The sequence below is a fragment of the Centroberyx affinis genome, unplaced genomic scaffold (genome assembly GCF_046629955.1).
Source record: "Centroberyx affinis isolate AG114_WGS23_722 - 3 ecotype Tasmania unplaced genomic scaffold, CSIRO-AGI_Caff_v1 ptg002554l_1, whole genome shotgun sequence".
Taxonomy (NCBI): Eukaryota; Metazoa; Chordata; class Actinopteri; order Beryciformes; family Berycidae; genus Centroberyx; species Centroberyx affinis.
In genome coordinates this window covers 195,208-222,913 of record NW_027280766.1, presented here as the reverse complement: position 1 = coordinate 222,913, position 27,706 = coordinate 195,208, and the positions used below count along the sequence as shown (strand labels likewise).

The following is a 27,706-nucleotide window of genomic DNA, read 5'->3' as shown; positions in this document are numbered from 1 at the left end:
GATAGAAACCAATGGACTCTAGTCTTCTATGTCCTGAACAGGCAAAACCAGAAGCTGCTTCATGAAAGTCAGTTGTCATGTTCACCTATAACAGCAGAAGACTTGCCCATATCCTGGAAAATCCCTGGAGTCTATACAGCATATCCACAAAATTGGTGTCAGTGAAGCAGCTCTAGGGTTTGTTTGTTGATGATATTATTGCTAGAGTCTTTTCTATCTTTGGAAGACTTACTAATTTTCAAATTTTGACTGGACTGTCCAAGATTGTAGGAATAAAATAAGTGAGTTCTGTTTTAGGAACGATTTTACTGGTATTTTAATGGTAGAGTATATTAAGGAATGGGATGAGAGGGGGCAAAAAAAGAGTCTTAATTCAAACTCCTGGTTTTTATGATTCCAATAAGATAGAGTTAACCACAGAACAAGGCTGCCTTTTTCTTTCATTATTAAAGTTGAACCAACTCTGAAATATTTTCCATTTAAAGGCTACAACCAACTGCAATAACGAAGTGTTTCATTTTCTTCATATACAAACATGTTTACAATAAAACACTCAATAATTAATTGCTGACTCAAACATCTGCTCTTATTCAAAGAGCTGCATTATAACATAATAATGCAAGACTGAGTTCAGGCTTTTCCAAATATTAGTTTTATTACAGAAGCAAGTTCTGAAATGAACCTCACTCTAAGTCAGTACACAACTGTATGTCCAGTGTCCAGTTAATACAGCATGTGCCAGAGGACAATTCCCGTAAAATATATCAGACTGTTTAACTTGTACAAAGATCAAATGTTAGACTGAAAATAATATATCATCAAATACTTTCAGACAGCAAATGGAAGGTGGTATTGAATGTCATGGGTCAATTCAGTGTCAAAGCGTATTTCCCGTCACAGTCTTGTTCAGTCTATACCTGTATTTCTGCCTCCAAGAGGCTTGCAGTGAGCGGTCCTGAGTCTAGTCTGATGCCCCCCACCCCAGTCTCTGAGATCACTGGTGAGGCGCTGGGGGTCCTGATGGTGAGTGAAGACAGAGATGGGGAGAAATTGGGGGTCATGGCTGAAGGGGTCAGTCCTGTGTTTCTGCCTAAGGGAGAATAAGCATATTTGGGGTACGAGGGCCTCCTGCTCAGTGTAGCCATGCGCCCCGGCATTCTCGGAGGCACAGTCCTGATGCCGGGCTGAGCCACTCCGGTTATGAGCGGCGGCGGGTGCATGAGACAGCTCGCCTCAGCTGCTAAGTCCTCATGGCCTCCTTGAAGCTCCTCGTCGGGGAGCATTCCAATATCGGTGAAGACGGAGGCCAGAGGCTGGAAGCGCGGCTCCCAGTCCAAAAGGTAGTCCCATCCATAACTACCATGAAGCTGCTCCTCTGGACCTACCAGTGAAGTGAGGGACCCCGCGGTACCATGGCCTTCCAAGAGAGGGATGTACCCTCTCAACCCAATGCTCTCCTCCAAATCCCCCACCCTAAGCATTGCGGGAAGGAGCGCCTCGCCCCCTCCCTCCTCTTTGAAGTGGTGGAGGCTTTCTGCACTGGCCATCCCTCTGACTACACTTTTACCGATGGATGCTGTGTGCTCCGGCCCTGCCCCAAAGGAGTGGCGGGAGATATTGTCCCCTGGAATGGCAGAGTCTGGGATCTCCGACGTCTGTTCTGGAGTACTCGACCTGCTCTGCATGGATCCAGCCCTTTTACGGCAAGGGTACTCATTAATCCATTTGATCTCCTGGTCCTCCGCTGTCTCACCTTCTGCTGAACCACGACCACTCGAATCTGAATGTCTGTATGGGTTGGATATGTCCTTCTTTGTCAATATGCTGTTGGGCCGTTTCAACTCCTGCAGACAGACGGCGTTTAACGATTGGCCGCTCGATCTGCCGAACGAGCCTGTGCCGTGGTTCAAGTTAGCAGCAATGGCGGCGGCCTTTTTGATGCCAGCTTCTCTGATCTTGTACCGAAGAACCAGAGCCACAAAAATTATGAGGAGAAGGAGGAACATAAATAGCGAGACACCCAGAGTGAGCATGTGCACATTGAGGGGCACCCCGATGAGTGCCTCCGCTGAGCTGGAGATGTTGATGGACACCAGGCAGGTGGTGGTCCTGGAGTCCAATCTGGGACTGCCTGCAGACACCATCAGCTCCACAATGTCCTCTCTGGCTTGGCTGCCTCTTCTGCGATACACAGGACCTGCCACAAAGACGGCACCGATTGTTTTGTTAATGGAGAAAAATGGTGAGGGGTTTACCAGCGAGTACTCCACCAGCCCGTCCACTCCTCCATCGTGGTCCATGGCCATCACAAAGCCAACTGTCTGTCCTAGCTTGGCGTTCTCAGGCAAGAGGAAGTGGTACTGCTTCTGGGTGAAGACGGGGCTGAACTCATCCACTCCCTTGATGGTCACCTGCACCCTCACTGTGGCCGCCTTGTCACCTTTGTCCCTGGCCTCCACTACAAAGCAGTACTCACTCTCGCGCTCATAATCAAAGGTCTGTCTGGTGTGAATGTCGCCTGTGTGCGGGTCGATGGCAAACACCTCCTTCCTTTCAGGGCTGCCGCTGCCATAGTCCATGAAGCAGGAGGAGAGGATGGAGTAGGTGAGCTGGCCATAGGGCCCCGAGTCATTGTCAACAGCATGGATGGAACAGGCGGGGGTAAATGCAGGGAGGTTCTCCAACACGGAACAGTTAAACGTAGGGAACATGAAGTATGGCGTGTTATCATTCTCATCCAACACAGTGATAAAGACCACTGTAAAAGCCACTTTACGTTCCTCAGATGATCCCCCACCATCAGATGCCTGAATGGTCAGCGTATATTTCGGGTCTTTCTCATAGTCGAGTGAGCGGTTGACAATCAAAAGGCCAGACTGAGGGTCCAGCTTGAGGTGGCCTTTGCTGTTCCCCGAGATAATGTCATAACGCAACAGGCCATTGGTTCCCAGGTCAGGGTCCTGAGCGCTGATCTGGACCAGCCTGGTACCAGCTAAGCTGTTCTCACTCACCTGGGCATGGTACTCTGTACTGACAAATACTGGGGCATTGTCATTGCAATCGGTCACAGTCACCATGACGACAGCAGAGCTGTTCAGTGGAGGTGTTCCTCGATCAGACACACTCACTGTTAGTGTGTAGCTCTCAGTGGTCTCACGATCTAAAGGGTTACACAGGACAAGTTTTCCTATGTTCTTCTGCTGGTTCTCAATGTGAACCATGTTTACTTCCAGACAGAACTGCCTCTCCTCATTTCCCCTGATGATGGCGTAGTCCAGGTGGGTATTTTCAGGGCCCCAGTCTTGGTCCTCTGCAAAGAGGGTCAGTAGGGTGGTGCCTGTGGGTGTGTCCTCTGGGACAGTGAGTGTATAGGTGTCCTGCTGGAAGAGAGGGGCGTGGTCGTTGGTGTCCAGAATCAGCACATCTATGGAGGCAATAGTAGAGCGTACGGGATCTCCCTCGTCTCTGGCCTCGACCAGAAGCTGGATCAGATTGCTGTTTGTGATGACCTTCAGGGGCTTGTTGGTGAAAACAGACCCTGCAAGACAAATTGCTTTTTGTGAAATTGACTTAAACTATAGGCTCTTTAAGTTTTGAATATGAAAGGTAACATTTATTTAAAACACAAAACTGCCACAGACATATTTATCAAAACAATATATTGCAGTCATTCAGTCATGAACACATATTCAAACATTTATCTATTTTACCTTCCAATTCCAATCCACCAAAAGAAAAATCTAGCAAGTGAACTCAGCAACTCAGCTGTCTGTCTGTCTGTCGATCTGTCTATCAATCTAATGCCCCAGGTTGGATATATTAATACTGAGGCCCTACAGCAGCACATTTCACTGTAGTGCAACACATAGACATGGAAAAATGGAGACGCACCACAGAAAGCACCATATAAAATGTCTGGATTCTGAGAACTTTACTCAACATTGATGCACATTTCACTTCCCATTAGTACCCTTCACCACAAAACTGGGCAAACACATTTCTCAGATATTAAATTCTGGAATTCAAACCTGATAGGAGCCTATAAATCACACTTGAGTGAAAAAGACATGCTCGCCAGTATTGCGTAGTGCTGGTCTATGTTGGATTTATCTTCATTCATGGCTTTTGGGACTTTTAAATGGGAGATAATAAGAGAGGCATGGCTCCTTAGTAGTACTTTATCTCACTGACCTCTAATTGCCTGTCTCTCCTGCTAAATCTCACTCCTTTCTCTCTCTCCCTATCCCTGGTGCTCATTTGCACATCCAAGTCTACAAAAATATAAACAGCACTACTGGCAGAATGAATATTCTGGATAACCTTTGATACTGTATGCCGAGCTGCTCATAACCAGGCAAAGTCTTTCTGTTGGCGCGCACCACTTTAGCTATGCCAGAAAAATGGATTTTAATGGGGGGAATATGAGAGATGAATATGAAAATCAGACTGCCAGACAGTCATAAGACATGAAAAGTGTAAAGCGTGCGGTAATAGCTTTACAACGTTTGACAGAATGTGGCATGAACTAGAGTACATTTTGTATCATTTTGGGGATTTTCTTTTTTTTGGTGACTTGCCAGGATCTATAAATTCAGCCTTGAATTCTGGGAGATTTTGTTGTATTTGGGCTCAGTGTGTGTTGAGGAGAATGGTCTTAGTCTATAAAATAATATTTTATTTGATACCAGTAACAGTGAATTATTACTAAGTACTGATGTACTTAAATGTGTTGACAAATAATGTTGATAAAGGAAGTTCTTTGCAGTTTGTACTTTGTTGTCAATGGGAGATTTGGGAATCTGAGCTATTGCAGGATGTGTCTTCTATCAGTAGAGCTGTTCTTACCATTATCTGGATGGATGTGAAAGCCCTGTAAAGGAGATGAGAGCAGTCTGTAGGAGACCTTGCCATTGAGTCCAGAGTCTCTGTCAGTAGCTGACACTGACACAACTAGTGTGCTGGCTGAGGCCAATTCTGACAGTTCCACCTGGAAGAGAGATCCAGCAATAATGAGTCATATCTGCAGCAAGATCATCATGCATATATGTAGAGATTGTAATGTTTATGGCAGTGACTATAGACATTTCATATTCTTTTTCATGGCTTGATGACCTAAACCAGTTGGTGTGTATGGACAGTTAAGTGATGCTGTTGAGGCACCCAAGGCAAGATTTTGAATTTTATGACTACACAGTTAGTAAATGTGTGTACAATAAATTGATGAATTTGTGAAAAAAATAAATCTTACATCAATAGCAGAACATTGTTGCAATATTGTTATAATAAAAAATTGCTGGCATTGTTGTGTCAGTAATCAACATTGCAGAAGAGGGCTTACCTGGTAGGAGACCTGGCTGAAGACCGGAGCGTTGTCATTGACATCCAGCACTTGAACTTTAACCTCTCCTGTGGTCTGGTGGAGGGAGTCAGACGCCCAGACTCTCACAGCGTGCTCCGTCTGCTCCTCGTAGTCCAGGGCTCGTGTCAGGGTCACCACACCGGTGTAGCGGTCGATAGCAAAGCAACCATCAGTGCTGCTGTTGTCCGCAAAGCCGTAGGTGATGGTTGAGCTGAGGTCCACGTCGTTCGCGGTGACCTGAGTGACCATGTAACCTGCTGGCAGATCTACAATACATACATAACCCATAAGATATCAAGAAAAGTGAACTATTGCATAGAGCACATTGCTAATTTAATCACACTACTACACTCCCAGATATCAATCATTTTCTAGATGGTTCATAATACACATATTTATATGAAAGCGGTTAATTTCCTAATGAGATCCTATCTTTGAAAGCAGTCAAAGATGGCAGTGGGGGTTGGTCTTACTCTCTGCTATAACCACAGGCTCCATGGGGGGGATGGCAGGACTGTTGTCGTTGATGTCCACCACTTGGACCCTGATGGTGGTGGTGCTGCTGAGGGGAGGGCTCCCCCTGTCTGTTGCCTGCAGAACCAGCCTGCAATATGGTGGAGTAAGAAAACACGTATTAAGAACGGGGGAATGAAAGGGCAGTAAGAGAAGTGTATTCATCATAAATGCCATAAATGGTTAGATAATGCTAATTAATGTGTGAATTCGGCGCACTTGTATGAGGGGGCGATCTCACGGTCCAGTAAAACATTGGTGGCGAGGATCCCACGCACAGAGTCCAAGATGAAGGCATCGTTATGGTTACCAGACATGATGGAGTACTCGATCTGCCCGTTCACGCCGCTGTCAGCATCAGATGCAAACACCTGCAGCAATGAAAAGCAATAACTTTTAGAGTCATAATTACACTCACTTTAAATTACATTACAGTAAGCAATATTAGTGGAAGCAATTAACAGTGATATGATACGATATATGACATACATGCTTGGTTTGGTAATGCACTACTAATTCATAGTGTGTACCTGCATGATGTAGGTGTTGTGCACTTGCCCCTCCCAAACAGCTGTTCTGTAGTAGCTGTGTTCAAACACTGGAGCATTGTCATTGATGTCCAGCAGGCTGACGGAGACCCTGCAGTGGGCCGTCTGCAGCCCGTTGTCAGCCAGCACCACCAGCTGGATCTGACGGCTCCCCTCAAAGTCCAGGGAGTCATCTTTCTGCACCCTGATCTCACCTGAACGACAAACAAAAGGTGATAAAATAACTTCTGATCTGTCATCAAAAGGTATAAACAGAAGCATTGCTAAGTTACAGTTTTTGTAGAAGCCCATAAGTATTTAATCCTACTTGTATAACAGTATAACCATGTGTATTTGACTCTTGTGTAACATTGTGTGTCTACATCATCAGACTTCGCATTACATTATGCATATACGAATCTTGTAAAACGGAACAAAAAAAACAACTAGTACCAGATCCTAATAAAGTCAGGCTTCCAATTCCTGCTTCAGGAAAAACTTAAACAATATTATGAACTGAAAGGGCGTGTCAAAGAGGGTTTATTTTTTATTTTTTGTCTTTAGTTGAAAGTACGAAATATGACCACTACTACAACAAAATGATTGAGGTCGTCTCACAAATAAACAAAGTGCATGTTGGTGAAGGATCTGTGGATTTGGAACGCGAGGATCATTCTCTGGATAGTTTTGTGGAAAGTAAGATGGACGAGTGGAGAGAATGTTCTGCACTCCGAGCATAACCCAAATGAGGAAGAAAGCGAGCATGGGGTTCCTGCAGACAATTAATGAAAGAATGCTATGTGCTACTTGCAACCAGCAAACTGAAGCCCAACAACAACTTCAGATGGACAGATTAGTCTTCAAAAAGCGAGAGGAAAACAGTATTGTTTTGTTTGTGAGGTGATGTCAAAAGTTTCTTACCTGTGTGACGGTTGAGGGAGAAAATTTGATTCTCATTGCCACTAAATATGCTATATGTGATCCTCTGTCCATTGGGGTTTTGGTCATTGGCTTCCACTTTTGCAATCCATGTGCCTTGACAAAGACAGAGTGAATAAAAACATTAAAATACTTCATAAAGCTATCCGTGAAGACAATATGAATTGAAGTGGGAAAACGTACCGGCTCTGCTGTTTTCACTGACAGTAGCATTGTACGCCTTGTTGGTGAACTGCAGTCCTTCCTGCTTTCCCTTTAGATGGATGAACACCAGGCAGGTAGATGTTAGAGCCGGTCTTCCTTGGTCTGCCACTAGAACCTGCAGCTTCCTCCCAGAGAAACCGGCTCTCAGTGGCCTTCTCAGTGAAATCTCTCCTGACCTACTATTGAGGCCAAAGACACTGTCTTCCTCGGACAGGCTAAACTGTACGGTTCCATTCTCACCCCGGTCGCCGTCTGTCGCTGTCACTGTGGTAACTATCTGGTTTGGCGGAGTCCTCATGGAAACCCATGTGTTGATGGGATTCTGGCCACAGACCGGCGCATTGTCATTCACGTCCTCCACCTGTATGGTCACCGCCGCCACAGAGCTCTGCGGGCCCCTGGTGCAGCCATCGGTGGCCACGGCTCTGAGGGAGTACTGGGCCCTGCTCTCCCTGTCCAGAGGCCTGGTGGTGCGGATCACTCCTGTGGAGGCGTCCACTGAGAACGCCCCCTGGCTGCTGTCCTCCGTCAGGGAGTAGCTCACTTCCCCGTTGGGCCCCTCGTCAGCGTCCGCGGCGCTCAGACGCAGGACCTCAGCGCCCGCAGGCAGGCCCTCGCTGACGGCGCCGTGGTAGCTCTTACGGGTGAAGGAAGGGATGTTATCGTTCTGGTCCAGCAGCACCAGCTGGAGCTCGGTGGAGGACCTGAGGGGGCTGGGGCCGTAGTCGCGGGCCTGTAAGGTGAGAGTGTAGTTCTGCCTTTCCTCCCGGTCGAGGACCTCTGTGGTGCTGACTGCACCTGTGAGAGTGTTGATGATGAAGCGACCGCCGTAGTCCTCGCCTAAAGACAAAATGAGACAACCTACAGAAATTAAAACTAATGCAAGAGTCAAGATTGTGCAATGAAATTGCGTTTGCAGCTCTCTGAGTTTGATACAAACTAAACAATAATAAACAAGTAAATTAAATAAAAGAAATAAAAACTGGGTGGAAAAACAGTGAGCAAAGTGTATTGTCATTAATTTAAAAACTTAAGAGTAGTTAGGTTAAAACTTAAAAGTTTGTTAAAAACTTGAAAAGTAGTAGTAATAGAAATTATTCAAGTCAGTATGATGTAGAGTCAGATAGCAGATCATATAACACATTATAATAGCTTGATATGTGGAAGACTATCTGGGCTCCTCACCTAGTATGGAGTACTGTATGGTGCCGTTCTCTGCGTGGTCCGGGTCGGAGGCCTGCGCAGTGTGGATGACCCCGGGCGGCAGGTTTTCTGGCATGCTGACCTGGAAGGATGACTGCATGAACTCCGGAGGGTTGTCATTGTCGTCCAGCACAGAGCATCGCACTGTGGCCGTCCCAGACAGAGGCCGCGTCCCGCTGTCACGAGCCTGGACTGGGGAATGGAATTGACAGGGATAATGTAGGACAACTAAGGCAAGGCAGAGGGGGTTAAAAACGCTGCATGTTGGATTTCGACATTGATATAAGGAGATGAAATTCCTGATGATGATATATTCTAATCCTAGCAGAAACACCGCGGTTGCCATTACAAACAGTAGCTCCCAATGATCTACTGTTTTCATTTCAGTTCTTGGACTCAATTCCATGCAAAATCTCTACCTATAGATGGTAAGCCATTAAGTTCAAAGCATCAAAACCAGCTGGAAAGGGAAAAATGAAATATGCTTATTGGAAAGCAGCTCATAGGGGCTATAGTCTGTAGCATATACTATAGTTACAACAATCCCTTCAACAAGTTAATGAAAATCGCATATGTGTTATGTTTAGAAGTGTATGGAAATTCACTTATGATCCACTTTTGATCCACTCAACCAATGCTACATCAATGCAATTGTGGTTGGTATTCTCAGTCCCAAAATAGAGCAATGAACCAGTGATTTTTTTTCCTCAAGTGCTCCATCTATGCTGCCAAAAGATTGAAGCAAGATTGCATTTTTAATAGCAGTACAGACAAGAGGCTTAAGCTAAAAAAAAAAAAAGACATGTCTACATGAAGTATACTACAACAGCATTTAATACTTGCTGATATGAACTTGGTATTTTGTTTCTTTTCCCAAATTCATCTGCAGCCAGAGAAAATTGTCCACACATATTTTGGCTATTTCACAATAACCCCTGTGTGATTCTGGCACAACTTCAAGACATCTTGGCTTTCCTGTTATTACATTTCATTATTAGATTTAATTGTTCATCATGCCCCCGACTGTACAAATATCATGATACCAACATCTGAAAGCAGTTTATCACTAAACATTGCTGAATACTTTGAATGTAATTACATGCCCATGAGAGAGAGAAAAAAAAACACTTCAAAAGGCCTAGGGTGCAGCAGCACAGTCAGTAGAAGTTAGTTATACCTCAGACCCTTAAAAGTCTACTGTTTCCTCGACATAAATCAATCTGCTGAATAAAGTTGCATTCATACAGAGGGCAGACCTTGAATTCTTTATGACTTTGGCTGTGAAGCATGGCAAGAAAGAGCTACAGAATAAGAAACAGAGAGGGGTAGAGAATGACAAAAACGTCTATGTTTGAGAGACTTTAGAAGATTTATTTTATTTTAGATGCATTTTCTTTAGCTATTTTATCTTATATATTTAGATATTTTTAGAAATTTTGGAACCCTGCAGTGGAAAGATATGACAAGCCAGGCAGTGACTTAAATGTGCAACTGAGCAAGAACATTCAGCAAAGTACAGAATGACTTTTAAAAATGAGTCCACAGTTATTCTTGATATCACATGCTAACCAACCTCATTAGAAGAATCATCTCTCCTATTTGTATTGATTCAGTATCAAATTATTTGTGTGATTACTGTGGTTCATTTGTCCCATTCTCAACACATATTGACTGTTAACTTTTTAGGAACTAAGAAAAACAGCCTTGTTTTCAGCTTGACCACCATGTTTTGTTGAGCCAATGTGGTTTCATCAGTGTTGTTGTAGAAATTTCTCAACCCATAGAGAACCATGTAATCGTCAAAGTGAAGTTAAACCATGAAAATCACCAAAATTGGAGTTGTGAGGTTTTCACATGACAAAAGCGATTTATTCCAATTCAACTTTTTACTACTTAGTGAGTATTGTTAGTGCTACTGTACCATTTATCTGTCTCTCGGGTGTAATAGGTCTTAACTGTGTGTGTGTGTGTGTGTGTGTGTGTGTGTGTGTGTGTGTGTGTGTGTGTGTGTGTGTGTGTGTGTGTGTATAACAGCGCGTGCTTATTCCTGTGTCCTACCTCTGAGAGTGAAATGTTGGTCCTGCTCTCTGTCCAGGTAGGCGGTGGTGGTGATCAGACCGGTGGAAGGGTTGATGCTGAAGAGCTCGTACCCGGGGCCGGGCAACAGGCTGTACCACACCACCGCATTCTCCTCTGTGGAGGGACACAACAAGTCTTACACTCTATACTAGTGATTATTAACCTTTTTCATATCACAGACTCCACAGACCCCCATTTGATGAGATTTTGTCTCTTGGACCTAAATCATTTTTATTGTTAGATATGATTTTTTCCAGAATTCCAAGACTATCTGTATTGTAGATAGAGAGATAACAGTTAAACTATGATCAAAATAGTCATTCTTCCACATTCTCTAAATTGCGTTAACTTCTTGTAAATGAAATAATGGTGAAGTTTAATAATTCATCAATTTGCTAGGGACCCCCTGGAACCCCCTCAAGGACCAATGGTGGTTCCCGGACCCCACGTTGAGAACCGTTGCTCTATACAGTACTGAAAACACTATAGCGTATAGAATTCACTAGACTGTGAGGAAAAATGGAAATGAAATGGTAAAATGGTGTAAAATGAAAAAAGAAAACTGCTCAGAAGCTCTAAGAATTATTATGGCGAATATGAATATGGCAATTCATATAGCCTTTGTAATGAATCATATATTGTTCAATATAAGGCAGGCGTATACATAAAAATTATCCAGTTCTTATTAACAAGCCTTTTCATGTCTAGAAAAAGCAGTGCAGACTTGCACTGCACTACTTTCCCAACCCATGCTCATGCTTTCCATCAAAGCTAATAAAATCCTGTTTTGTGCAATATAAATGATGACGCTAAAATCATTTGACATCACCCCTTTTAATCTTAGCTTTAAAATACATTAATAAAAATTCCAGTCCCAAGTTTCAGTTTAGCACCTCATTAGGTCAGACCATGTTTATAACCCCTTCCATTTCAGAAAGGCCTTATCTGATTTCCAAATTGAAACCAGGACCTCGGGTATAAATCACTAGATATAATCTGTCACATTTAAAAAAATGACAGGGGGGGAGAGGCCTTGGCTAACCTTTACTTGAGCCCTATGCTGCGCTATTATTCAAGGCCAAGGTATGAGCCCTCCTGTCGTCCGGTCTGGCTCCGATCCACAACCGGCTCACACACTCTGCCTGCCGCTCACATGCTTCTCTATGGTCTCTCCTCTTGCAGCCGCCCGAAAAATGACACAAGTTACACTGAAGAAGTTTTGCATTGGTGTGGGCCATGGTTCTCTCTCTCTCTCTCTCTCTCTCTCTCTCTCTGTCTGTCTCTCTCTCTGTCTCTCTCTCTTTGTCTGTCTGTCTCTCTTTCTGTCTCTCTCTCTCTCTCTACACTATAGGTGGTGAAGATAACCATTAACCAGCAGCTGTAACAGAACTATGCATGTGGTTTACATCATCTTTCGCAGGACCTCTACAGAAATTGTCAGGGGTGCAAAGTGAAAAGTACGGCTGTCCCCTGTTCACCCCGACGGACAATGAACAGGGGTGCAGCGCTCTGGGATATGGGAGAGGTATGTGAGAGGTAGATGTTTGGCGGGGAGGAAACAGATGAGGGGGGATGTTGAAAAGGGAAAAGGGAAGGAACATCAGCGTCATGCTCTCATTAAGGTTTACTTGACAAGTAAAGCTTACTGGGAGTGTAATTTACTGTGTGACTTCATTTTTACCCAGCACATAAGATCACTCTGGATATGCACACAGTTTTCTGTGTCACAATAAACTGAGGTTAACAGCAAGTTAACAGTAAAGCCTGCATAATCATGAGTGTAATATTTTGCAAATAATTGTGAGAATTAACAGAGAGCAGTTGCAGCAAAACCACCAAACATTTGCAAGCCCTAATGTAAATGGGTTTTATTAGAATGTCCAAAGAGTGTGCGCATGGAAACTCTGATGTGTTGATAAAATCTGACCATGAGAGTACTGCTAATAAAACTGTATTTCCTCCAGATTTACATTATATAAAAGTTTCATCATAACCCCAAGGAGAGCACAGTTACTCTGAAGTAAAAAAGGTTATGAACATTTACTCAACAAATGTTCTTGAGTCAAATGGAGGATGAACAGAGAGTGTAATGTAAGGTTAGCTGTCACATGCATTGATATTGCACATCTGATTTGACTGACTCCAACACATGGGATCTGGATACAAAGACCAACACAGGCACAAAACAATGGTCATCTTCAGGGAGTGTTGGTGAAAAAGCACAAATGATAATCAAATAAGACTGGTGGGAGCACAGTCTGAGCATGCCGCAGGTTCCAGGCGAGGCGATGCGAGGAGACAGATGAAAACACGGGCCTATTAGCACAGATGGTTCGGATTATGGAAATCATCACAAGAGAGGACCTTTCAAATCTCCCAGAGGAGCCGTGTGCTTGCTGTTCTTGGACAATTCTCACCCCCAAGAATGTTAGTTCACATCAAAACCCGGTCCTGTACAGATCCTCCTACCACATGCCCTCCACCTCCGTGTGCCAATAGTATTTAAAAGGCCTCGCACTGTCAACATGAGGAGGAGAAATGGGATTTGGGAGGCCCCGCGCACAACGTGTTAAAATAAACAGGGCTGATGTGTAGATTTGCGAATACGATTAGGGTTCAGGTGAATGTAATTTGGTGTGATGTACAGTTAAACTAGCGTATGAAAAAGCAACAAATGGTACAACACACATAGAGGAAAGGGCAGTGGTTGGTTTCAATCAAACTGCTAATGGAGTGCGACAAAACAGAAGTTAACCTTGATTCATTCCACCACTTAAGTTTCACCAAAGCTAGCAGGGTGAGGCTGACATGCATTCTGTCAGTTAACACGATGCGTTACTAATGATGAATATAAATTATGTGGCCAAGGCTTAAACAAAAAAGGAAACAGGGGAATTTTCTTTTTATCCCATTAAAGTCTTAAAGTATTGTTTTTCTTTGTAAACATATGATTGGTTATGTGCAACAGAATAGAAACAATATTCCTTTAAATTCTACTGTAATGTCATATCATAAATTCTTGTGGAGCACACAGGCTTTGCCCTTTAGTTTTTTTGTTTCTTTTTTTTTTTTTTTTTTTGCTATTTGGCTGCATGTTAGTAGGCTTTAAGGACACCTAACATGCTAGTGCTGCCATCTAGGCATTTTAGATGCATATTGTCACCAACTCAACTCACTTCCACAGGATGGTATTTTAGGCTGTACTTTAATGGTTTTGTTTCATCAATTAACTCCAAAATGTAACATAGTTGCAAATTTTTTGAGAAGAACTGACTCTTCAGCTTATTTACCTGTCATTTGTGCAAGCAAATCCTTGCTGTTCTTGTTTTCATTCATAACACTAAGCACCTCAGCTTGTTAACCAGGTGTACCAGCTATGCCACATGTTTAGAAATATACTTTAGATTTAGATTTGAAAAAAGAGAACACATTTTCTGGTGTGGGTTGTAATTACAAAATCATAGTTTGTGGAAAAATTATACTCTATCAGAGTTAGATACATTATAATTCATTATTTTTATCTTCTTTATATATTTTGCATTGTTTCTTAATATTTTTGCACTGTAATGTCTGTAATATCCCTGCCCATCTATTGCTATGAGATTTACAAAGAACTACATAGGAGAAAACATTTTAATTATAATTTTGGAATGTTCTGTCACTAGTTCAGAAAATTTGGTTTGTGAAATGTGTTTAAATATAAGTAAATATAAGTAACAGAATGCAAGTCTGCTGGCCATGCTGAACCTTATATGAAAAAGACACATGACTTACACATGACTAACAGAGAAAATCAAACCCAACAGATAATATCCACAGCTCATAATTATTACCTGAATCGTTATCAGTGGCAGAGACCCTGACCACTGGCTCTCCAGGATCTCTGTTCTCCGCCACACTGGCACTGTAGACGTCCTGCTGGAAGACAGGAGGCTGGTCGTTCACATCCCCCACCTCCACTGTCAGGGTGTGGGTGGAGGAGAGGCAGGGCTGGCCCCAGTCCACCGCCTGGACGGTGAGGCGGTGGGAGGGTTGGGCCTCATAGTCCAGAGGGGCGGAGAGATACAGGAGTCCTGCAGAAGATGGGAAAGAGTCAGAAAAAAATGTCCAGAGGGGGGAATCATTTCCCAATCTTGCTGGCAGAAATGGGTTGAAACCTTTAGAAGTGATAGACAATGAAATGGAAAACTTTAGAAACTTTCATATTTGTTATTTATATATATTTATATATTTGTTGTTGTTGTGAAGGATAGGTGGCTATTCAGCATGTTATGCTCGTCAGAGTTTGAAGTAGGGCTGAACGATTTTGAAAAAATATCTAATTGCGATTATTTTGACTGATATTGCAATTGCGATATGATTTGCGATATTAGAGGGAATATTAATTATTACATCATTATTCTCATTTTCACTGAAAAACGTATTAAAATGATTATGGTGTGATTTTTGCGGGGATCTGTACTAAACAAAGATGTTTTCTTAAGTCTATAGAATATGATGTGTAGGCATGACAATATTTAATTTAAAATGGTATTTTGACACACATTTCACCTTCAACAAATATTGTGCCTCCTGCGATTTGAAAATTGCAGTAGGCCATAGTGCAATTTCTATAAAATTTCGATGAATTGTTCAGCCCTAGTTTGAAGACAAAGTGCTTGGCTCAAATAACATAAAACAAGTTATGTGATTCGATTCTTCTTGGATATATTTAAATAAGCTGCTCCCAAAGCCAAAATTGGCGCCCATCTAGAGAAGGAGGAATTACAACAAGTCATTTGTTTTTTAAAGATTATAGCATTTTTAGGCATTTTTGCTGTATTTGATAGTTTGCAGTAGAAGGGTTTGATGTGGTTTACTGTATTCCCTACTCTTGCTGACCCTAATTCCCCATGAGGATCAATAAAGTCTTCATGCTGGCATGCTGCTATTCCAAACAGAGAGACGCTTAAAACATATCCTTAAGTCTACGTCGGTGGAGGATAGATGTAGATTACATGATTATCCAACATATGGCTAACAAAGCCCTATCAAACACCCTGCTACTAAGATGTGAAATGAGTGAATCTTTCATTTTGCAAAAACAAAACTATTAGAATGTCATGTCATGTCAGGACCAGTTGCTCGCCAGGCTAGTAGCCAATACCGGACAGATCTATAAGTTTCAATCTTTTGATCAATCAGAACTTCTTGTTAAATAGCAGCATTGTTCAGTGAGAAACAGTCCATCATTAATTCATTGATCATGCCCTGTAAAAAGCTTACCTGTTTTCTCCTCCAGCGTGAAGAATTCTTCCTCGTTACCCGCCACAATGATAAAGGAGACCAGGCCATTTTCACCCAGATCTCCATCCACAGCCACAACATGATGCAGCAGACTCCCCACCTCTGCATCCTCTACCACCTGAATCGAGTCAGACGATATAAACACCGGGCGGTTATCGTTCACATCCAGCAGGAAGACCTGAGCTGTCACCGAAGTCTGTTTACGGTCGACCTTCCTCTTCGCCTGGTCGGTGGCGGTTACGGTGAAGGCAAAGCTCGGCGTGGTCTCGCGGTCCAAGGGCGCCGCTACGGTCAGGCTTCCCGTGCGGGGGTCGATCTGAAAGGGGAAGGGTGGCGACGACCCGGACAGTCCCGGTTCAGGGTCAAAGGTCAAGGAGTAGCGGAGGGCGCTGTTAGGCAAGCTCCCGTCGGCGTCCTTGGCGTGGAACGCAAATGCCAGCGCTCCGACCGCAGCATCCTCCCTCAGACCGAACGTGACCAGCTTCTCGGGGAACCAGGGCGTGTGGTCGTTCACATCCTCCACCATCACACTGACCAACACAGACCGGTTCGTTCCGGGAGCGAGTCCTGCATCTTCGGCACGCACCACCAGGAAGTACTGCGCGGCAGACTCGTAGTCCAGCGGCTGGTTAACATATATGTCGCCAGAGGAGCTGTCGATGCCGAAGTGGACGCTCCCGTCGCCCTCAGAGATGGAGTACTGGAATCTGCCCCGGTCTGAAATGCCGGCAGAGCCGATGACAGCTGCAGGCTCGGCGTCTTCTCTCACCGAAAAGCGTCTCACAGTTTGATGGCCTAAGCTGTCGAACTGAGCTTCAACTCCATGAACCTGGAGATTAAATACATATAATATCATAGAACAGTTTAAAAGACTCAAACCTGAAACTGTGCCAAGAATTTAAATAAAAAAGAATACCATAGATCAAGAACAACAATTACGTACAAAGATTACTTATTAAAAATGATAAATCAAGATCATCCAAATATTCAGTTCCAACTCATCACTCAGATGGTGTCACAGTAAGCAGTGGGTATGTACCTGTACATGAATGACTGCAGTTTCCTCCAGAGGTGTGGGTCCGCTGTCCTTAGCAACTACTTTCAGAGTGTAGTACGTTTCGATGTTCTGGGAGAAAAGCGACGTTGCTCTGATGTCTCCACTCTGACTGTCAATCTCAAAGTGTCCAAGGCCATCATCTTCAAGATCAAATAAGAGAAATACAGGGTGCTAATGCTGCACAAACTCAGAAGCTCAAAACAAGTGCCACATAAGAGTAAATGTGCGTGCTCTACTGCTCCACACAATCCAAAAATGTAACATTCACAACTCACCTGTGATCAGAGAGAAGGTAACTGTTCCGTTTTCTCCTGCATCTAAGTCTTTAGCAAACACATTTGTCACCAAGGATCCAGTCGGTAGGCCGGCCCACATCTGCAATAAAGATGATAACATATCAAACACATTGTACACTATAGCAGTGTTTTTGCTATTTGGGTTCTGATGTCTTTCTTGCCTTTTTGTAAGTCAGTACTGGTGAGATATTTGTCTAGCTGTTTTGTGGTGATTCATCACCACCACAGACTTCCAATGTACCTGAAAATTTACCTTAAACACTGCAGAAACCCACAAAATCATCTCAATTGTTGAAAATATTACTCTAACCTTTTAGATGCCACTTTTCCATGAAAGGTTTTATCATTATGCCTTACACTGTCTAAAAAGAGGGAGAAGAGAAGCCATTTCCTCACAAGTTGGATTATGGCATTGTAAAGATTTTTTCTTTTCAGAAACATTTGACACATGGCATGGCATTTTCATTAAATATGATTTTTGCACATTTTTGAAGGGTTCAAGGCATATTTTAATACAAACTAGTAGCCTATGGCAGTAATGAAATAACACAAAATATTTGTATAGAGTTCCTTAGAGGTAATTATTTTTTTCATTATAGGTAATTATTTTTATGTTTTTAATATTTTAAAGCTCTGTTTTTACAGAGGTGCTACTTCATTTTGTTTTTGTCAGACCTCTGTACCAAACTCTGAAACTGAAAAAAGGATGCCCTCTACCAGGCTCACACAAATTCTTGTAGGAGAACATGAGTGCAAAGTGAAAAAAAAAAGAAAACATGAATACCTGAACATTCAGCTCCTTGGTGGCAGGCAGGTGGGTGAACTGTGGAGGGTTGTCATTGATGTCAGTGACCAGGATGTGAACAGTGGTGGTGGCGTTGAGGCGCGGGTGGCCCTGGTCTGTCACCATCACCTTCAGGCTGTGCTGGCTGTGCTGCTCCCGGTCCAGTGCCACCCAGTTGATTATCTCGCCTGGATGGGTGCGGTGAAGAGAGAGAAAGGTAGGAACGCTGCACAGCAGAACACAACACTTTACCACTCTGGTGTAGCCGATGTGAATGTTTTACCTGTTTTGGCGTTGATGCGGAAGTGCTTCCCATCCGAGAGCAGGATGTAGGACAGCTGGGCATTTTTCCCGGAGTCCTTATCCGCGGCCTTGACCGTTCCCACCAGGCCTTGAGGCGACGGCCCCTCCGACACTGTGAAGTAGTAGACCTTGCTGCTGAACTCTGGGGCGTTGTCATTGGCATCCAGCACCAGCACTATCACACTGGCTGTAGCCGTGGTGTTGTGTAGCGTAGCGTCGCTGGCCGCGGCCACCACCCTAAAACGAAACATGGGTGCTGTCTCATAGTCCAGGCTGCGGGACAGATACAACCACCCGCTCCTTGGGTGAACCCGAAACGGAGGAAGAGGGAACCCCGCTTCTGGCTCCAAGGAATAAGCGAGGCCTGAGTTAGATGCGTGAGCTCCCCGGCTGCGGTGCGCCCTCACCTGGATGACCCGTGTGTCTTTTCGGTAGCCCTCACCTATCTCCACCTGGTAGACTAATGTCTCGAACGCCAGGGTGTCTTCGGTGGTGGTGCGGTCTATGTTGACTGTGAGGGTCAAGGTGGAGCTAAGGGAAGGCTCCCCTTCATCTTTAGCCAGGATTTCAAGGCTGTACCTCTGCCGGGGGTCTGAGTGTAAACTCAGATTTAATGTGACTGTTCCAAGGTTGGGGTCAACAGCAAAAGTGCCGGTTCCACTAGTCTCCCCTGGCGTTAGGTGATACTGCACCCTCCCATTGGCAGCGCTGTCAGAGTCATGTGCGTGAGCTATGAACAGCACCGTTCCTGGGGGCGTGTTCTGGGACACTGTGACCATGTCGCTGGCTTTGGGGAAGACGGGGGCGTTGTCGTTCACATCGGCAATAGTGATGTTGACTTGGGTGGTGCTGTAAACAGGAGAGGTGCCGGTATAGGACTGCAGAACCAGCAGGGCGTAGGGCTGGGACTCGTGGTCCAGCGGCTGGCTGCTGGTGATCAGGCCAGACTGCAGGTTGACTGAGAACAAACCCTGAGGGTCTCCAGAAGAGATGCGGTACGATATAGATTCCACAGCGTCTGTAAAGATGAAGAAAAGAGAGATTGCAAATAATTTCAAATAGTCTCTGCACATTGTTTGGGTACAAATAATTCACTACATAGCTAAAAATTTGTGTACAATTATTTCACAAACATACTCACTCAAACATAGTTATTTGCACACACACACACACGCTAGGCAACATTAAGTAATTACAGTTCAAGTCAGATGACCCTCTTAATCCCCTACAAGTGTTTTTGCGTTGAAACAGTAACTACAAACTACTGTAACAAGCAGCGAGCAGTTAAGCTTCAGGGGGCTTAAAGGTGCCCGACCCCTTTCAGAAGGACACAATGCTGATGTTTCCTGGTTTAAGTTGAGGAGTTAATCTGTTAATTGATTAGACAACCTTAAGTGACTGTCTAGCGCTGTAGAGTGGTTCAGCTGTTGAAGGGAGTCAGTGACTTTGCACCAAGTGGCCTGTGAGGGGATAATCCAGGAAAACTGGAGAGCTGGGAATCCCCCACAGAGACTCTACTCTAGAGGAACTCAAACATTACACAGAATACAAGCTACTATATCTCTTTTCCTTTCTCACAATCCTATTAGCGCTCACAATATGTAAAATGTTACTGACTTTTTCCTGTAATTTTTTAACAAGCTGGGTCAACCTCAGAAAAGAAAGTTGACTACCTGCTAATGCAAACTAAATCAAACAAAACAACATAAAACAAATACAATTATAATAGTAATGACAAGAAATCTTACTTACATACAGGTGTATGTTCATGTTAAGAATATCTTTATCACTCTAAAAATGTTGATACAATATACTGTACAGCTGTCTCTGACCCTTTATCATCTGTCATCTGTTCATTTGGATAAGGCGGATTAAAGATTAAACTGTTAGCCCCCGTCTTTACCACTTGCCTCTTCATTCATGGAGTGAGATTGGCAGAACTGAGTGCCAACAAAGCTCGCTCAGTTCTTTTTGTCACATTCATCCATCAGGACAACAAGCCTACCTTAATGTCCAGCGTTGGAGAAAATTATTAAAGTAATTAGGCATTTTACTTTGTTAACTGCCTTAAGAAGTAAGTAGGTACATTACAAAGTTACTCATTATTTAACGTAAATCACAGTGCGTTGGCGTTAGCCACTTCAAAAACATGCTGTAGTAATATGGCTTGTACTTCCAAGTGTGTTGTTAATCATTGTTTTAAGCCAATTTCAGTTTTATCTAGGGTACTTAGATTGCAGCATGTTGTTTGCACAAGATGCCATGGGATTTTCTTTTTTTTTTTTAAACTTTTTTAACACAAAAATGAAACAAGAAGAAAGAAAAAAAACATTCTCATTTTAAAACGTAGCCGATTTCACATTAAGTTACCAGTTACCACCAAAAAGTAATCTGATTATTCTTACCCCCAACACTGGCACCCCCAACATCAGTACTGTATTACTGTATTGCATCATTTTGTTTTCTGATTGATTATTGATCACTTAGATCTTGGTAGGCTTAGGGTTAGTAAAGTCTCTATAAAGTCCTCTGAGATATGCTTGTGATGAAGCACGATATATATAAACTTGTAAACTTGACTTGAATCAGCCTCCTTGCCAACCTCACCTCCCCCCATGTGGTCAAATATACAAACTCACTGGCTGGGCTGATGGCCTCCACTGTTCCCACTGAGGTGCCAGGTTGTGCGTCCTCAGGCACGGTGAAGGTGTAGCGTGACTTCTGGAACACAGCTGGAGCCTGAGCGCTACGCACAACGTTGACGGTGACCTCTGCGGGCCGGGCCGATGTCAGGCCCCCGCTGTCCTGGGCTGTTACAGAGAGCTTCACACTGGCAGTGCCCAGGTGGGTCAGAGTGGAGGTTAGGTACAGCACTCCTACAAGGACAGAAATACAGTTTGCATTTAGTTTTATTTATTAGGTTTTCATCTCAACAAGGTGCTATGGTAAAACCTGCAGAATGAGTAGGGAAGATCTCTCCATATCAGTCAATGTCTTGTTCACTGCTCTCGTAGACAGAAGGCTGTCTGTGTGAAGACAGATGGCTCGGGCAGTTACTTATTTTTGTCACCTAAATTTACCTCGCAATGTAGCAGGGTCCGTTCTTCTGGAAGCCCCAGTGAGCGAGGTGCAGACGGTGAATTAATACTAATGCTAATATTTAATTTAGCAAAGCATTTATGTGCTGGTAGACACTAGTTTAGAAATGGTTGCCTCATATGCTACTCATATCAAATGTATTTTATTTACTATCACATTGTTTGTGGTTGAATTCTAGTGCTGTCATAGCCAATGGGCATTTTCATGAGGATTTAAAGCAGGCTTTCTGCATCACCCCTACTGTTAAATGACACTGGCAATCATATCACAGAGGCTTACCCAAAGTAAGTAGTTGTTTATCCCAGAATGAGTGCTCTAGGTAACATGTCATATTGTTTAAGTCACTGAAACAGCCTGAGAAATTATTTAGATACTGTTAATAAACTTAATGAAACTCTTGTACCAAAATGTTACATAATTGTTGCTTCAGTTAATTCCCTATTTTTGTAAAATGTGTTTACTACAGCGCTCTGTTAATACTGTGTGTGGTACTTGCAGCTGATTCGATTACGAGGGCCTCATCCGCTGTCCAACATAATTACTGATGTCCAAACAGTAAGTGGCTTAGATGAGTTAAGGGCAACTAGAGGGGATGAATTAACCCCTAAAAAATAACTTGGCACAGAAATTACTCTGAGATCCTTTGGCCTGGTTCTAAAGAACTACAGATTCTGATCCTGTTATCCAGTGCATAACTTTTCCCTGTATTCTAGTCTTGATAATCTATTGCTCTCGGTTTTAATGCATGTGTGTGTTTTGCTAAAAGCAGTTTGGTCAGTTGATTTTATTTTCAGCTTTTAATTGCATCAGAACATTATTCCACTCCACAACAGACGTCATTGAATATTATGTGTCACACTTACTATCTTATATAGGAGACTATTCAACAAAACTTAGCGTAACTAAACTAAACTTGGGCATACCTACCTGTTTTTTTATCCAGTGCAAACAGAGTGGACAGGTCACCAGGGAGGACCTCGTAGGTGACCTGACCGAAGCTGCCTGAGTCTTGGTCAGTGGCGATAACGTTGAGGATCTCTGTGCCGGGCTGCGCATGGCTGCTGATGCTGGTGGCATACTGCTCAGGGTGGAACACTGGAGGGTTATCGTTCAGGTCTTCTACCTCAATGTGCACGTAGGTTTGAGCACTCAGCCCTCCCTGATGATTGCAGAGCGAGAAAAGAAGTGTAAGTCAATCAATTTTTGCTGTGTTCAAATTTAGTTTTTTTTTGTTTTTACAAACAATATGGACTCACTGGATCTTCAGCTTTGACTAGAATGTCGTGGGTCGTCTGTCCCGTATCTCGATCAATATCCTGCGACACACACAGCTCTCCAGTCTCGGGGTTAATTTGGAAGAGGGGGTGTTTGTCCTGCTTGTCAAAGCCGTCAGACAGAGAGTAGCGCAGTGCACCGAAATCAGGGCTATCTGCATCTGTGGCAACAACCTGAAGAGAGGAGAAATATCTGTTACAGTTTCATAAAGATCCTAAGACACTAAAATACTGACATCAATATTTGAGGAACAGGGATGAGACATGTAAAGTGTGTGTAGTATAATAATGTACTGAGAAGGAGTCCTCCATCTCATAGTTTTCACTATAAATACTTGGCATCTGGTAAGAGACACTCAAACATCCTTTTAATCTCACACAATGACTGACAGTATCAACATGGCGCTGGAAAAAGATAACTAGTCTCTATAGGGGTGCGACACCTTGCAGATAAGGATAAGAATGACACAAAAGATAAAATCCACTGAGGATTACTACTATAGATTGTGTGCATCTATTCACAAGAAGTCTGACTCACCACGAGTCAACAATATAATGCATGAATAGAGTCTGATGAGGAATTAAGATGATCTAAATCTGCATAAAAAGTGTGCGCAGTATGATTTGTTTTTGTTGAAGGAGGTAGGCAGTCCATCTTTGGAAAATGATGTGGACACTTTTTTAGGAGTGACAGTTCGAGCTGGAACAGTGGTGAAGCTGAGGCAGAATTGTAGAAGTATGTTATCTAAGCATTAGCTTGTTAATGATAAACCACTATAAACGGTCAGGGAGTTTTCTGCACCTTGACGCCAAATCATCATGAGTAATATTGAAAGTAAAACAATCTTTTGTGCCATCTTAAAAAAAAACCCACTTTGGTCCTCCTACACACCAACTACCAAAAAAAAAAAAAAACATAAAGTTTTTCAGTTTGTTATTGTCTGTATTTAAGTAGCTGGCACTTGGTATGGTAGATTGTTGATAGACAGTATTAGCCAAGATTAAAAATAGTGGTGCTAATCCTGTAGGAGCATAGTGCCAAAGAGAGGACTTGGACCGCTGCACTGTCATGCTTGCATGTCTACAGAACTGCAATCAAGCTAATGTTTACTTGCTGCGAGGGCTGCACTACATGGACAACATATCATATTACTGTGATGTTATCTAATTGTCGAGACAAACAGACGAGCACAAGTGCAATGTGTGAAATGCTGCCAGCAGCTCTACAGTGGCTGATGGGAATATCTCCTACCAAGTTCCTCATTTTATTTCTGGGGAAGGCGTGTCTACCACACACTTCTCATTCTCACTACTGCACTCTTTGATTGCCTGTAATAAAAACTGAATTTTAAAAAGCCTTTGCATTATATATTTTACATTGTTTCATTTGCAATATCAATATGAATTTGATGTACTGTTCAACCCTAGTAGCTACACATCTCGGATTAAAGAATAGTATTAAACTGAAGTAGCGGTATTTGGGCTACATCATCCATCATAATGTTCAGATCTACCATCTCTGAATAGTAGTCTTGAATGTTAACAATAATCTTGCTCTGCCGAAGAAGATACACATTATAAAACCATAAAGAAATCCACAGTCGTGGGCGAGAGTATCATTACAGTGGAAAACAGTCAAACAGTCAAGGTAAAGACGTGCCTTAAATCTGGCAGAAGTCCTTTCATGTCTTAGAATACCCATGGCAGAGACACATTTTACTAGATACAGCGCTCACTTTCCAGCCATAAAGGTGATATCATCTTGGACTTTATGAGCCAGATCAGAGGAAGTTTCAGAGCCGCGGGTCAAGGTCTGCTTCGGAGACATCAGTAACACCAAACGTGCCCTTGAACCTACATTATGTCTTATGTTCTCACATGTTTTGACAACCTGGCTTATAGATTTATAACAAATATAGGCTTATAAAATAGTATGCACTGTAAGGTTTGTCCTCTGTTTACTGTTCATGTTGCACTGGCTGTACTTTAACTACATGCTTAACATACGTGACCATTCATTGACACTTTAATGCACAATGGAACCCCTGCTTGATCTCACATACAACTTGTGTACAGTCATAATGCATTCGAAAATCATATATATGCAGTTGTGATGGCTCTTCGATCATGTCGATCTTGTTTCTGTGGAATCTAAACGCTTCCCTATGAGTCTGAGTGTTTTTCTGATTCCCTCAGAAGCGTTTTGTCTGCAGATAGAGTTTGACTGTAATTAGTCTGGGTTCTTCACTTCTGATGGCAGTTAATACTGGTACGGAGTCAACATACTCACCAGTGACTCAGCAGTGTGCTAACTCAGATTTCATCAACATATACAACACAACTTTGTTTATTAACTGCTCAGGAATAGAGAATGGTCTGGAACAAATAGATGAATTCAAAATATGAAATGACTACCTGGCTATTGTTTATATCTGTCTATTTGATCAACTGTTGTCTTTGTTATTATTCTAGTTTTGTTTTTTGTTTTTTTACTGATTTTCTGCACTCTATGGGATTGTGTTATTTATAATGTGTCTGTTTTTATTCACGTGGCTGTAAAAAGAATTTCCCCATGGGCATAATAAAGTTGAATTGAATGTCAAATGTCAATCATGTTTAGAGATCAGGCTTTAGTGATTAAGGCTTCTTTTGTAATGGGCTTCAGCTTGTGCCAGGCTAGGAGGGTGGTACCAGGCATCACATCTGCCATATCAAAGACACAGAGCTAGACTAGAAAGGGTGTGTGTGTGTGTGTGTGTGTTGGGAGCAGCCAGGGCCTTTGGGAGGAACACTGATGGCTTTGTGCACAGAGAGAAAGAAGGCTACTTTTGTCCTATGAGATGTGTGAAAAAGAAAGCAAGAGAGAGAGAACGAGCGGTTGAGTGTCCACAGTGGGGACCTTCTTAAACTGCTCTGTGTTGTGTGGTCAATGCATCTCCTCCATCCTTGTAAAACCATGTTAGTTTATATATAAATGATTGATTTCTTTAGCTGATTTGACACGTCTGACCATAAAGCTGTATATACCCCGACATACTTGTAAAAAGCAGCTTCCGATCTTGCTGTGCTCTGGGATGGAGACGTTGTACAGCTGTTGCTGGAACACAGGCTCGTTGTCATTGACGTCCTCGACCACCACGGTAACCGTAGCCGTGGACGACAACGCCGGTTCCCCTCCATCCACTGCCACCACCAGGAACCACAGCTCCGCCTCTCTCTCCCTGTCCAACTCAGCAGCTGTGGTGACCAGGCCCGACTTCGGGTCAACGCTGACCAGGCTGTCCCGGCTGGACTTGAGGATGGAGTAGCTGACGTCCGAGTTGACGCCGTCGTCTGCATCTTGGGCCTGCACCCGGATGAGGGAACTCCCTTGAGGAATGTCCTCAGTTACTCTGATGGTGTACGCGTAATGCTCAAAGACTGGGTGGCAGTCATTGGCGTCTAGGACCTTCACAAGAAAAACCATCTCACCGCTCAAAGCTGGGCTCCCAAAATCAGACGCTCGCACCTTCAACTCATACAGGTCCTTCTCTTCCCTGTCTAGCTCAGCATCAACACACAAGGCATATAGGAAATCGTCTGTCTGCTTCAGGGTGAATTTCCCATCACCACCCTCGAGAGTGACCGCGACCCTCTCCTCCTCGAGGTCCGGGTCCGACACTGATATCCGGGCAACATACTCCCCAATACCTGCTGCCTCTGACACCACAGCATCCCCTGTCTCACTGAGAAACAGGATGCTGATCGTGGGGCTGTTGTCATTGATGTTAAGCACCTTCACACCCACAAAAGTGCTACTGTACTCGGGCTGAGCGCCGTTGTCCCTCGCACTGATGATGAGCTCGTGAAAAGGCTGAGTCTCGAAATCAAGTGGTTTATTGATATAAATCACACCAGTGGTTTCGTTGATGAAGAAAGCCTCATTTGAGTCACTCTGGCGCCTGTTTATCTCATAAGTGATTTGGCCATTGTCACCCAGGTCGAGGTCTGTGGCGTGAACCTGACACACAGCAGACATCACTGGAGCATCCTCAGACACAAAGGCGTGATACTCTGTCTGGTTGAACATGGGTGGGTTGTCGTTCTCATCCAAGACATGAATGTTGACCTGAAGCCGTCCCGTCCGGGCAGGGATCCCCCCATCGAACGCCTCGATGGTCAGGGAGTAAGAGTCTCTCACTTCCCTGTCCAGTTTGTTGGTGAGGATGAGATCGAGGTTGAAGGGGTTATCAGATCCATTGCGATATTCCATGTGGAATAACTCCCCCATCTCACTGTCAGTGATTCTGTACCCCTGGGTTGCAAACTCACCCTCATCCTGGTCTTTGGCACCTTCGAGCTGAAAGCGAGTTCCCCGGGGACTTAATTCTGATATTTCCAAGTCAACCTCCTTAGAGGAAAACATAGGAGAATGGTCATTCACATCTTTAACCACTATTTTCACTTTTATCATCTCACCTGTAAGAGTGGCTGCCACAAATTCATACTTATCTCTACTCTCTCTGTCCAAAATGATGGCTGTGGAAATTATACCAGTGTCCGCATCTATTTCCAGGTCTTTGAAAACATAGGAGTCTCTGCTTTCTGAGATGAAGAATCCAGTGCTCGGCCTGCTTAACGCCGCTCCAATGTCTCCAACGATGGTTTTAGCGGGCAGACCCTCCTCAACAGAGAGCGTCAGGTTGGACACCTGTCCGAGTGACGGCGCGCACAGCAGCGACAGGACAAGTGTTGGAAGGAGCAAAGTTCTTACATTTTGGTGACCCATTCCTCCTTTACACAT

General features: G+C 43.6%; 1 protein-coding gene across 1 annotated transcript; it reads right to left on the bottom strand.

Annotated features, from left to right (window-relative positions):
• Nucleotides 1-911: 911 nt before the first annotated feature.
• Nucleotides 912-27,706, bottom strand: dchs2 (dachsous cadherin-related 2). Its single transcript, XM_071534472.1, has 19 exons — nt 25,961-27,706; nt 22,906-23,097; nt 22,577-22,808; nt 21,190-21,426; nt 18,531-19,568; nt 18,248-18,435; nt 17,443-17,542; nt 17,150-17,307; nt 16,090-16,939; nt 14,658-14,897; nt 10,804-10,938; nt 8,728-8,937; nt 7,522-8,382; nt 6,403-6,614; nt 6,092-6,243; nt 5,833-5,963; nt 5,339-5,625; nt 4,846-4,987; nt 912-3,538 (listed from the first exon to the last, which is right to left on the bottom strand). Exons 1-19 carry the CDS (start codon nt 27,704-27,706, stop codon nt 912-914), a joined length of 9,738 nt encoding a protein of 3,245 aa, XP_071390573.1.

Excerpts from the sequence above, each read along its gene's own strand:
- dchs2 (XM_071534472.1), bottom strand. The coding sequence starts at position 27,706 with ATGTGTAAAGGAGGAATGGGTCACCAAAATGTAAGAACTTTGCTCCTT. Across the intron at positions 18,436-18,530 it reads CCGCATCAACGCCAAAACAG|GCGAGATAATCAACTGGGTG; the intron begins GTAAAACATTCA and ends GCACCCATCCAG. Across the intron at positions 5,964-6,091 it reads GAGATCGCCCCCTCATACAA|GCTGGTTCTGCAGGCAACAG; the intron begins GTGCGCCGAATT and ends ACCATATTGCAG.